Source organism: Poecile atricapillus, chromosome 5 (genome assembly GCF_030490865.1).
Source record: "Poecile atricapillus isolate bPoeAtr1 chromosome 5, bPoeAtr1.hap1, whole genome shotgun sequence".
In the NCBI taxonomy this organism is placed as follows: Eukaryota; Metazoa; Chordata; class Aves; order Passeriformes; family Paridae; genus Poecile; species Poecile atricapillus.
The window spans coordinates 19,261,012-19,274,266 of record NC_081253.1 but is presented as its reverse complement, the minus strand read 5'-3'; the positions used below and the strand labels follow the sequence as shown (position 1 = coordinate 19,274,266).

At 39.9% G+C, this 13,255-nt stretch overlaps 1 protein-coding gene across 4 annotated transcripts in view; it reads left to right on the top strand.

Annotated features, from left to right (window-relative positions):
- Nucleotides 1–13,255, top strand: part of ABCB11 (ATP binding cassette subfamily B member 11) — a 37,461-nt gene that overhangs the window by 7,439 nt on the left and 16,767 nt on the right. For all 4 annotated transcript variants that reach the window (XM_058840152.1, XM_058840150.1, XM_058840151.1 and 1 more), the window contains 8 exons: nucleotides 2,829–2,916; nucleotides 3,804–3,937; nucleotides 4,569–4,740; nucleotides 6,500–6,624; nucleotides 7,329–7,503; nucleotides 9,848–9,961; nucleotides 11,896–12,006; nucleotides 12,970–13,095. In XM_058840152.1, coding sequence (XP_058696135.1) covers nucleotides 2,829–2,916; nucleotides 3,804–3,937; nucleotides 4,569–4,740; nucleotides 6,500–6,624; nucleotides 7,329–7,503; nucleotides 9,848–9,961; nucleotides 11,896–12,006; nucleotides 12,970–13,095 — 1,045 coding nt within the window. The remainder of the gene's footprint in view (nucleotides 1–2,828; nucleotides 2,917–3,803; nucleotides 3,938–4,568; nucleotides 4,741–6,499; nucleotides 6,625–7,328; nucleotides 7,504–9,847; nucleotides 9,962–11,895; nucleotides 12,007–12,969; nucleotides 13,096–13,255) is intronic.

Sequence of the window (13,255 nt, the reverse complement as noted above, 5' to 3'; positions counted from 1 at the left end):
GTCCTGTTCAGCCTCTAAATCTTACATTTTCTGTTCATAAGGTAGAAAAGAGGCATGGTTCTTGTTACAAAGTCCTGTTTCTGAGCTGGATGTATTATCTGGAGGGACAGAAGGTCAGCCTGGATCTTGATCTTTCAGTTATAGTTGTCACCAAGAATATTCTTTGATTATGATTGTTCTAATAACAGATATATATGTTACATATCTGAGTTCAGTAATCTATTTTCTCTGATTACACTGTCAGTAGTAATGACTTCTGGTCATTCTGGTCAGGACTTAGTACCTGTAGGTGCCTGCTGACTTCTGAGCAAGTTAGCTAAACTTTTGTCACTGAGAGAAATGAGCATTTCCAGAAGGCAATTCATCTTGGCTTATGGGGGATGTCTGAGACAGATCAAAAGAACTGCCCCATAAGACTGTTTCTTTCTATCAAATATAATAAATGGAGTCTAGATAATTCATTCAGATACAGATATCTGGTAAGGCCAAATTTGAACTTGTAACCTTTCCTAAGAATCATTTTTTGGTGCATTATTACAAGAGTTTTCCAATCTCTGAGTGACATTTCATTACATACTTAATTGGAATTAAAAGTTATTTGTCTAAAGGTCTCTGAAATTCAGAGCACATGGGAAGCTATTCACATTCTTAGATGTAGGTAACTGGGGCCAAATTTTGCTCCAGGCTGTCCAAGCCAGCCTTAGGAGATGGGCTGGCAGACAGAATACAGGATTTACTACTGACCTCTGTACTTCTGAAGCAGCAACTACGCACCAGGCAGGACACATTCATAGAACCATAGAATAGCTTGAGTTAGAAGGGACTTTAAGGATAATCCAGTTGCAATCCCCTTGCTATGGACAGGGACACTTTCCACTAGATCTGCTTGCTCTAAGCCTCATTCAAACTGGCCTTGAACAGTTCCATGGATGAAGAAACAACTTGTCTGGGTTTAGTGTCTCACCATCCTCACAGTGAAGAATTGCTTTCTAACCTAAAGCTGCTCTTTTACAGTTTAAAGCCATTTCCCCTCCATACTCTTGTAAAAGGTCTCTCTCCTGCTTTCTCGTAGACTCCCTTAGTTTACTGGAATGTACTCTAAGGTCTCCCCACAGCTTTCTCTTCTTCAGGCTGAACAAGCCCAACTCTCTCAGCCTGCTCCAGCCCTCTCATCATCTTCATGGCCTTCCTCTGGATTTGTTCCAGCAGGTCCATGTCCTCCTTATGTTAATGTCTGCAGAGCTGGATGCAGCTCTCCAGGTGTCACCAGAGCAGAGAGGCAAAGTTCCCTCCCTCAATCTGCTGGCCACACCGCTCTGGATGCAGCCCAGGACATGGTTGGCTTTCTAGACTGACAGCACACATTGCTAAATCACATTAAACTTTGTCCACCACCATCCCCCAGTTGTCTCCCCAGGGCTGTTAACAATCCATTCTTCACCCAGCCTGTGTTTGTGTTTGGGATTGCCCTGTCTCAGGTGCAGGACTTTCCAGTTGTCCTTGTTGGATTTCATGAGGTTCACACAGTCCCACCTCTCAAGCCTGTTAAGTCCCTCTGGGTGACATCCTTACTCTCCAGTGTGTCAACTGCACCACGCAGCTTGCTGTCATCAGCAGACCTGCTGAGGGTGCACTCAAACCCACTGTCCATGACACTGACAGAGGTGTGAAACAGCACTGGTCCCCATACCAACCCTTGAAAAACATCATCTGTCACTGATCTCCACTTGGACATTGAGCCCTTGACTGCAACTCTTCGAGTGCAACCATCCAGCCAATTCCTTACGCACTGAGTGGTCCATCTGCCGTGTCTCTCCAATTTGGAGACAAGGATGTCATGCAGGATAGTATCAAATGCTTTGCACAAATCCAGTTAGATGATGTGGCACTCTTCCCTCATCCATCAATGCTGTAACCCTGTCATAGAAGGCCACCAAATTTGGCTGGCACAAGTTGCCCTTAGTGAAGTCACATTGGCTGTCACCAGTCACCTCATTTATCATGTGCCTTGGCACAGTTTCTAGGAGGATTCGCTCCATGATCTTAATTATCATGTAAAATTGTACTGGATATCTGTGTCAGGCACCCAAATTGTTTCCATGACTGATTTTTGTCAGAGATCAAGTCAGGTGCATAGTGTTCCCTTTTGGTTTAAAATTTCAGGGTACAAAATTTTGGGTAAATTAAATAAAATTTACTGTTCTGCAGGGTGTTTTTTTAAAAGTTGTCTAAAGGCATAACCTAACAACCTATTTCAAAGTAGATGAAATGCAAAAGCAGCAATTCAGTGCCCTTCACTGATATTAGGAGTAATTTAGCACTCCTACTTGTGGAACAAAACAAATTAGCATTTCAGATTAGCAAGCTCATGGGACAAAGTAATATTTGATTTGACTTTAGCAACCCTCACTTCTCCCTATAAAATGCAGTTGAAATCTGAATGTTATTAGTTGCTATAATGGTACAAAGCAAACACATTCAACATCTAATGAAAACTTGTTAGGTAGCTCTTCTCTGAAACACCCTCTCACCTGTGCTGTTTTGGAGCAGGCAGTCTGGGGACGTTTCCTGGAGACTACAGGTGTGCTCCAGGATGGTGGAGCTTTTTTTGGTACCTGCCAGCTCCCGGCCCCTGTGCAACAGGCAGAACAAGGAAACCAGCCATTAACAATAGCCTCAGTACTGGGAGACAGTGCCTCTGTTAGCAAAACAACTTGACTTCCATCTGGTCTGAATCTAACTTGAGGAAACATCAGATTAGAAATCTGTGAAAAACTTAAAACAGTATTACTCACTTTTTTTTTTTTAATCCCTTTTTCTTTTTTCAGGCTGCTGGACATTGAACATGAAATGACCAAGTTTGCAGGATACTATGCAGGAATTGGTTGTGCCATACTTGTGTTAGGATACCTCCAAGTCAGTATTTTGTTTTCTATTTTGATTTCAAAGTTTAAGTCACTAAATAATTAAGTTTATAATTATTATGTTGGTTTTAACTGCTTAGCTACTTATTTGAGCAGAACAGATGCTTTCAGTTCTCATTCTATCACTGAAATATGTTAGCTCTGGCAATCTGAGAGCTCCTCAGATTTGTTCATGCACACCTTTTTAAAAGGATGAATTTTACCCACACCATAAGCAATACTTGCTCAAGTGTGGCTACTATGGAATTCACATGGCCTCCAAAAATAACAGCTGAAGGGCATACAGATTCCCAGTAGGCATCTCAACTGTGTTGAGCCCTGTTTCTGTTACAGAGATATTACGAAGCAATACTAGTGTAAAACTAATGTTGGAGAAGAATCGTGCGTTACATATTCTATAGTAATTGTTCAGTTGTTATGACTGAAGTGAGTCAAAAGCTTGGATGATTCCTGCATAGTCTGCTAAAGGGCCCATGGCTTTTGAAGCTTTTTATAATCACAGAAATCACTTGTCAATCTCCTTCCTGAAAACCATCCAAGAATTTTGCTGAGGTAGGATGGCTGCCATCCGTGTATTACTTACAGTTGTAGGTAGAAAAAAAATTGTCCATATGGAATTCATGTAACAGCATAAGTAATTTAACTTGCTTCTTCATCCATCCTATCAGAACTGAGACAAATGCTTGATCCAGAAGCTATATAAAATTGTTGGATTATTTCAAGATCAAAACAGCTATAATGTTTATAGCCAGAATGTATTTTACCCGCATAGTAATTTTATTAATAGCCTTTCTCATTCTAGCCAAATTGCTTTTTCTCATTTGTTGGGAGTAGAAAGACCTTTTACTACAATTATCAACTCTTTCTTGCTTTTCCCAGATCTGCTTTTGGGTTATGTCTGCAGCTCGTCAAATACAGAAAATCAGGAAAGCTTATTTCAGGAAAATAATGCGAATGGATATAGGCTGGTTTGACTGTACATCTGTAGGAGAACTGAACACCCGAATTTCTGAGTAAGTAATCTAAGAAACCCATATGCTACAGAAAACATTTTGAAATTTCTTCCAAACACTGGAGAGTGCCAAGAATCAGGCATGTGACAAACACCTTTTAGTAGAAATACAGCTATGTTGGTGGGAACAGCAGCCAGACCAATTGGCTCCCCCATCTTTGAACTAAGTACCATAACTTTGAACCACAATTATCTCCCTTTCATGCCTTGTCTGACAGCAAATGTGTGTGTGGGTTGGATGGGGTTTTTGGGTGGGTTTTTTTTCAGTTTGTCCTCTCCTCTCTTCTCCTTTTGTGCCCAGTCCTTTCAGAGTGATCTATAATTTGGCTGCCAGTGCACACGGTAGTAAAAGCCAGCTAGTGAATGAGTGCTGCCAGAACAACACTTCCTAGGAAAGGACAGTGTCTTCTCTGCAATATTCATGCCTAAAAGCCTTCTTCATTCCAAAGGCATCTCACTGGTTTTCTCACTGTATTCCAGGGTCTTTGAATGGGGTGATGGTAAAGAATAGGGATGAGGATGGGCCCTCTCCAGTGAAAAGCACCAAATGTGGCCAAGATCTGCAACACAAACAGAAGTTATGCTCACTGCTCCTCTGTTGATTTTTTGTTGCTGTTGTTATTGTTTTCCAGTGATGTTAACAAAATCAATGAGGCTATTGCTGATCAAGTAGCAGTCTTCATCCAGCGCATAACCACCTTTGTGTGTGGATTCCTACTGGGATTTGTCAGTGGCTGGAAATTGACCTTGGTTATCATCGCAGTCAGCCCTCTGCTTGGGGTTGGAGCAGCTCTCTATGGCTTGGTAAGTGAACTGTGAAGGGTTCACGTTGAGCAATAATGAACAGGAAAGATCAGGCCAGAAATCTGTGAGGATTGGTGAAGTTGATTACACCCCTTTAAAGTCAAGAGAGACAGATTATGGTCCCAGTAATACTGAGGGGGGGAGAAAGATGGAGGGAGGGATGTGGTAGTGGGCTTTGCTCTCACTTTATTTTTTCTGATTCCCAATAATAAATCCTGCTTCTAAGAGGGGAGTATAAGCATATCTTCTTGTGGGTCCTGTGGATGTGTATTAAAATTGAGATCAGAAGCTGGCCTTTACCTTCTCTATTACTATACACCTGCTTCAGATGGGTACAAGATACAGGACTTGGTTTTTCTATGTAACTTAGTGACATTTATGGGTGGTAAGTTTCAGAGACATAAAACGGTTGAAAACAACTACTCAAACTTACCTCAAACTGTCCCTGCTCCCAGAAGCAGTTGCACCTTCTCCCAGTTGTTCCTGTTCTGCTTCTCTAACCACTTCCTACAAGCTTCCTGTCACTGTACAGAGGAAGGACAGCAAAAAGGGAAACTGTGGGATCCTCTGCCCTCTCACCTCCTCTCCCACATTCAGCAGTGTTGGGTAACTCCTGCTCATCCTCTTCATTCTTGTTGGGATCAGCCCTCTGGCAATCTCATTTCTTTCACATCAGGAACAGCTTTCTAGCATTTTGCTATCAAACGTCTGATGTAACTGTGACTAATTTCTTGTCTTACAGCTCTCATTTAGCACCTTGTGCTGGCTGCAAGTAGCTGACATGCAAAATGACTCATGTGAAGTGGGAGAGCAGAAGCTTGGCAGGGAGTGAAATAAAACCCAAAATGTTTTTCCTTCATTTGTGATTTCTTTCTGACCTTATTCCTCTTTATGTTTGTAATTTTCTCCCTTTCCATTCTTATTTCTCTCTACCCATCTCCTTCCAGTCGCATACCTACTGTTAAGTTTTTCCTCATTATAAGCCTTTCCAGACCAACTCTGTGTTTTACATCATGAAGAAAATAGACCCAAGGTCAATCTGGCCTGGCTTCCTGTCTTCAAAAGGGACTAATAGATGCATGGGGTAGGGTATTTTGAAAGAGAAAGTAAAGAATGACATGTTACACTTTCTAATGATACCTCATTCCTAAGTCAATGTGGTATCTCTGTGTAGAACTCTAAATGATTAATTTTCATCCATTAATTTGAGCATTTTTTTTGAGTCTAAGTAAGCTTTTGGCAACCAGTGAGCTCTTGGTTGCTGTGCAAACAGTGACCTGTTTGCTATCAGCCCACAAAACAAAGCATAGTGGTGGGCAACATCTGTTTTCATCCTCCCCCACCACTACAGTTCTCTTCTTCCTGAAGCTGGATTTTGCCATGGTGGTTAAAGGACTGCTCCTGGTGCTTAAGCTCCTCCTTCCTCCCAACTGCGCACGAACCCTCAGTCTGCAATCTGCTTCAGTGTAGTCAGAGCAGAGAGAGGGAGCAAAGGAGGCAGGGAAAGCAGGAGCTGTCAGCTGCTCTTTCTAACTGCTTGGAGCAGAGAGCTGTTGCAAAACATATGCTACAAAGGTGTATGCCCTGGCACTAGAAAACCTAAGTCTCTGAGTGTGCAGCCATGATGCCTAATGAAAGCCTGTTTGATGTGCAGGAGGTGACCCAGTGCAGAGCAGCCAGCACAGAGTGAGGTGGCATTGCTTATCACTGTCCTTTTCTTTACCTGCAGTTCAGGTGTAACCAGCTTATGCTTTTGTAGGCTGTGGCAAAACTAACAGGACGAGAATTAAAGGCTTATGCAAAAGCTGGAGCTGTGGCTGATGAAGTGCTCTCATCCATCAGAACAGTGGCTGCTTTCGGTGGGGAGAAGAAAGAAGTTGAAAGGTTTGTTTGAACAAACTCTAAGGTCTCTGATTTCTTTTGACTGAAGCAATGTAATGCACATCAGATTAACAGTCATTAATCTCTATATCCTACAACTATGGCTATCTATTAGCTTTGAAACTTATATGCATGTATATTTCAGAAATTTAGGTTTCAAGTTATGTATATAGAACTAGTTTTATAATTCAGTCTATCAGTGAAATAAAGCATCAGTAATTCTATCTTCAATTCATGCTTGTAGTAACAGTCATTTTTTTCCCTAAATGCTGTCTGATATATCACTTTTGAAGCACAACTGAAAACTTTGAGTACTTTCAAATGAAGTAGGAGATTTAGTTTCATCAGGACATGGTTTTTCTGCGAATTTCTCTTAAATTCTATGACAACATAACACGGCTGTAGAATGTCCTCTGGAGTGTTGGCCAAATTCTCAAATCCTGTGTTAATCTGCTAAAACTCCAAACCCCATGATGAGGTATCTTCTGTGAGTGTGGCTTTTCTTGTGCTTATTACATTAGAACATACAGGGATTTCATGATGTGGGAGCATTGCTGGTTTCAGCAGTGATCTCTCACTTCTGAGTGATTCTGTATCAACTCTATGTGTTCTGCTAAGTCACCACAGGTGCCTCATTTGGTCTTTGCTCATTTTGAAATTTCTGTCAAATTGATCTAATTCCCTCTTACTTTTTTCTCTTTCTACAGATACGATAAGAATTTGGTGTTTGCTCAGCACTGGGGAATTCGAAAAGGAGTAATAATGGGATTATTCACTGGTTACATGTGGTTTATAATTTTTCTAAGTTATGCATTAGCCTTTTGGTATGGCTCTAAACTTGTCCTTGAAGAAGATGAATATTCACCTGGCACTCTTCTGCAGGTACTCATTCTAGCTTGATGCAACTTTTCTGGACTGTTCTTTAATAATTCTGGAACACATATCTGTTCTGGTATCTGGTGCCTCAATGGTAACAAACATTATGTATGTCTTTTAAAGATCATTACTCACTATACGTATGACACAACTGGATAAGAAAAAGCAATCCATGTTTATTTTAAATATTTTGAATATTACTTATAGTGATCAGAATAATGCTTTCGTCTGACAGCCCACTACACAATTATCAGAGGCCTGAAACTAGCTTTTCCATTTTGTGGGTCAGCATAGGGCTTCTGGGATGCTGTGTTTTCTGAAGAATTTTATGATGAAAAACATTGTGGTAAAGAGACACCAAATCAAAGTCTTGTCATATCTAATCTCTCATTAACACTTTGTGTTCCTTTGAGAAACCATTTTCTGTTGTTTTGTTTTACAAAGGCCATGTAAACATGTATGCAGATAAAAACACACCTGGCTGTAGCTCCTGCAGTGTGTTCAAAAGCTACACTAACCTGCATGGCACTCATGCATTCACTTCTGCACAGTAGATGCTTTAGACACTGCTGGTTTCAGTGCAACAGAGCCAACATCTTCAGGTATTTTGGTTAGTTGAATAAGCAAGGATTGCCCAAATGGCAGAATCCAGTCCAAACAGAGAACAACTTTTCCTGAACCTTAGTAAATTCTAGGTATTCTGATGAGACATCTACTTTTTCTCCTTCTCTGCCTGTTGCACACCATGAGAGTTCCCAACCACCTGCAGCATGCAGTGCAGAGCTTTCTGCTAAATGGAACTTAGCAAAATAACCTGAGAACATTGTAAACCTGAGTCATTCTGTTCAAGGAGGAAATCATTTGCACCTGCTCTCAATACCAGTAGTTGATATGAAGTAGTGCTGTGAAAAACAAAGTGAGCAATTTCCTTGCCTTGCTCATGGTAACTATAGTCCAGTGCTTCCAAATGACAAATGGCAAACAGTGGGGAGCTACCCTGTAGCTGAAAAACTGTAGCTGTCAATGGAGAGAATCTCCCTTATGCTCCTCTTCCTCTCAGCTTCCAGTCATCTTTCTTCTACTTCATATTTTCTACCATACACTCTCAGTTTGACAGAGTGCAGGAAGGGGGATTTCTAGATTAAAAACATTGAAATATGCTTTTCCTGCTCTCTCAAAAAGTCATGCACCAGTCATAGTGCACTGAGATGCAGCAAGTATTGCCTTCCCTGCCTCTTCTGTCAGGTGTACAGAACATGCTCCTTCATGTTCATGATGGACTCTGACAGGCATAGAAACCCCCTGCTTTGAGACTCATTCCTGCAAGAAAATTACTTAGTAGTAAAGCTGAGTGTAAATGTATGTAATGATCTCTAGATCCCAGTGTAGACATTTGCAGTGCACAGTATGTGTTCAGTAGATTCCTCCACTTCAACTATAGGGATATTCCCAGTGAACATCATTATACTGCGAAGGAGAACTGAATCCTGTGTACTGTTATTTCTTTCTCAATAGTAGTGTTTCCTTATACACTTTGCCCCATTTATCCTGAGTTCTGTTTGTGTTGTATCCAAAAGCTTAGCTGGGTCCTTGATTGCTTCTTAGCAGAATTTTCAGGCCAAGCTAGAGCAAATGGTTACATAGCAGACATAACATTCCATGTCTCCTCATGTGCAGGGTGAATGTTCTAACTAGCACCCACAACAAAGCTGCAAAATGGACCAAAAGCCTACACCAAAGATATTATCCAGCCCTTATAATGTGTTCTGCCAAAATACCTCTGTTGTGACTGAAAAACTAAGGAGAAGTAAAACAGAGTAAATTCTAGGAGAAAACGTGTCAAAAAGTGCTCAAAAGCACATCCCAGTATGGTAGCATTAAGAATAAGCTATACTTAAAATACAATGCAGCGTGCTCCTTGTTGTAGGTTGTAATAGAGTGTTTTAAGCTTCTTCATATTTTTACTTACTGGTAGAAGGCATCCCTGAAATAATCTACTTCACCAATGTTCTGTTCCCGACCTTGTTTCAAGGAAAACGCACCTAGTCAAACTGAGATGGCTTAGAAATACATCAGGGGCATCTCAGTAAATACCTAGCTGCATACTTTTTTAGGCAAACATAAGTTTATTTACTTCCAGCCTCAAGCAGAGCTGTGAAAGACAATGAAAACACCTTCTGAAATGCATTTGTTTGCTTTCTTGTCAGCTAATAATGCTCATATAGTGAATCACTGCAGTTCAGCAGATGCATGAGAAGTCATTAAGCTACTGTAGTTTGGTTTACCTAAGATGTAAGCTATAATAAAAAGGTGATGTCATATTTTGTAACTTATTTTTCCATTTCTTCAGGTTTTCTTTGGTGTTTTAATAGGAGCATTAAATCTTGGCCAGGCATCTCCCTGTCTGGAAGCCTTTGCCACTGGTCGTGGGGCTGCAACAAACATTTTTGAGACAATAGATAAAGTAAGTAATGCATTTCTAAGCTGTCTTAATTTGTAGTGCAAAAATAATGAAATAAGCCCCAAGTGATACTAGTTTTATCTACTGTGTAAACGAGGAAAAAAGAGTCTGAATAAAGAAAAACTGACTGTGCAATAGAAAAGTCTAGTGGGATGCACATGGGCTCAAAGAACACATTGAACAGATTTCTTAAGTGGCCTCATTCTGAGCCCTGAAGCTTTACCTCAGCTATGGCTGCTCCTTGTTCCCATTTCTCCTTACATGCAACTACTTACCAGTGCTGGCCCATGGAATGTGTACTGGCAGGCAGCAGTAGCCACTCTGCAACCAAACTTGCAGCAAACATCCCATAGCTCCCAGCCTCCAGATGGCATCAAAAGGAGTGGCTCCATTGGCACTAGTGGTGAAGGTGGCCTCCATCACCTGTCCCAGAACTATCCTGAGTAAAGATGGGATCAAATAAGCACAGACACTGGTCATGCAGCTGTCATAAATGTTAATCACAATATTATCTAAACAGATACTTGAAATAAGCTTGTATGAGAGACCCTGAGACACCACTGAAATTTACTGATTCCTTTCTGTAGCTTTATAAATTTAGTGGAAAAGTACTGTTGATTTCTTAAAGTATATATTATCTCTGTTTGCTGACAAGCTTTATTGTGCTGAAAGCTGTGTGCAGCTGAAAGTACATTAAAATTCTGCTTGTCTTCTACAGAGCACATAAGGCTATGGTAATGCTAACAGAGTTTTTAGTAACCCTTCAAACTTCTGTAATAATGATAGAACATATATACTCCATAAGCTAAAGCTCTAAAATGAACTGAAAATGGAGATGAATTAGAGATGTGTTTTTCTGAGAAAAAAAATTTAAATCATAAAGAGCTCCAACAGTAAGGATTAATCACAATATTCAAGATAAGGCTGAGTCACATAACCTTAGGGTAAAAAAAGCAAACCAACATTAGATTTAATCTGTATAGACAAAATTGGATCCATCTGCTTGCCACATTTGTAGATTTGTGATTAGACAGTACAAGCACAGCTCTGCTCTGGCACTAAAACTAGGCATCTTGAGGTTCCTATTTGCAGGATCAGTGAAACTTCTTCAAAGATTAATGTCTGAATTTAAGTAAGTTATATTCCTAAAGAGGAACCAATCTTGTAGCTGTTCTTAACATCTTAGAACATACACGTTTCTCATTTTAACTTTCCTTTCAATCTGTTAGGCTATATTAAAAAAATTCACATTTCAGTTATCAAATATTCGTTGCTATAGTTTTAATTTACTGTGTATATTCCATGCTTCAGAAAGCTATCCTTTGAAAATTTTATTTCTTTTTGATTCCTCAAATTTGTCTTAGTTCTCTGTTCATGTCTAGCAGTCTACAATACCAGACCTGGCCAAAAGTATGAGAGACCCAAAGCACTTCTTAAGAAAACTTCAGTATTTCAGCTCTTAGGACTGGGTTGACAAGGATGGATGTTTTAATTGCCCAGTGGCAAGGCCTGAAGATTTTCAGCAATGAATTGGTTATTCAGCGCTGTGAGAGAATGTTTTTGAGTGAGGTAGTACCATTTGATCCTTGGGGAGCTGGCTAAATTAGCTTTGTGAAAATGCCTCATTCAGTCAGCTACTCAGTTCCAGCCAAAACTACCTGAGTGGCTGGCTGTGGTATTTCCAGTAAGCTGACAATGAGAAGAGGATGCATCCTTCTTGTCTGTGCTACCCATCAGTGGCAAGTCTCCCATCTCTCTGGCCCTCAATTCCATGTCCCTTGCCACTATCCCTGGACAGAGCCTGCAGCTGGCTCCATGCAGCCAAGTGCCGTTTGAACAGAAGTTCCCTGGCTTTGTATCATATTGGGAATATTTGTCTACTGCAACTCTGTTGACTGTTTAACAGCAAATAAATAACCCAATAAATTTCATCCTAGAAACCCACCATTGACTGCATGTCAGAAGATGGCTACAAGCTGGACAAAGTACGAGGTGAAATTGAATTTCATAATGTAACATTCAATTATCCATCTAGACCAGACGTAAAGGTAATTATTCATCACCCATCGTTTGGACACAATTATTGTAAACAAGCAAAATATCTTGGTTCCTCCAGAAATTTCTAGATTTTCAGTAGAGATTGTTTTCCAGAAGCCCAGACTCTTTGTTTAAAAGTAGACTGAATAATTCTTTCATTAAGGTGTTCTTCTGCTTACCGTTTGGCTTATTTTACCATTCTGACATATCCATTGCCACATCCAAATATTCCTTCTGAATACTGAATATATGTTCCTGCTTAACATAAACTCCAAGTAATTTCAGGCAAATTCACCTGTGTACAGCTTCTCTTAAAATCAATGATGCCCTTGTATCAATATGTTCAAGATAGAAGACAAAGATGTAAATTGAATGGTGCAAGGAGATTTTATAAAACTCTTCCATTACCCTGGGGATGCACCATGTGACTCATTAAAATGCTAGGAAAGGGACAGGAGTGTAGGCTGTATATCCCACTCTTTCTTTACTCCTGTGTTTGAATTGACAAATTCTCCTTGGAAAAACATATGAGCATACTAAGTGGACATATAAGCATACAAGCATACTTATTAGACAAGCATGTAAGTGCTATTACACATGTATCAGATTTTTCTACGGAATTTCATGACTACATTCTTAATATTTATGCTTTAACATACATTCACAATACACAGTGTTCTTTAAAGGGAATATAATTAACTAAGTCCTCTAGTGTCATTAACTTGACTAGTTCTTAATGATGAACAACAGGAACAATGAAAGGTCAAAATCTGTGTGCCTGTAGAAATGAGTGCTCTGCATTTACAGTCTTCAAACTGTATATGTGACTTGCTTTATACTCTTCATAATACTTCTCTGAATTTTGTAAAATTGCTTTGAATCTTTAAGGTACAGAATATACTCTCTTGGTTATATGACTGTGAGAGAATTAAACCAAATATATTCTGTTTATTTATTTTTTTTTTTCTATCCAGATTTTGGATAACCTTAATATGGTGATTAAAGCAGGAGAGACAACAGCTTTTGTTGGAGCTAGTGGAGCTGGAAAAAGTACAACAATACAGCTCATCCAGCGGTTCTATGACCCCACTGATGGTATGGTGAGTGTCCCAGCAGAGAATGTGTTTCTCTGGCCCCAGAAACTGAAAGAATGGCATGGTTTCTTCTCCAAGGTGGGAAGGAATACTACTAGCTACCTTTTCATTTCTTTTTTCTTTTTTTTTCTCAATTATTTTTCAAATGAGTGAAATATCTTCCTGT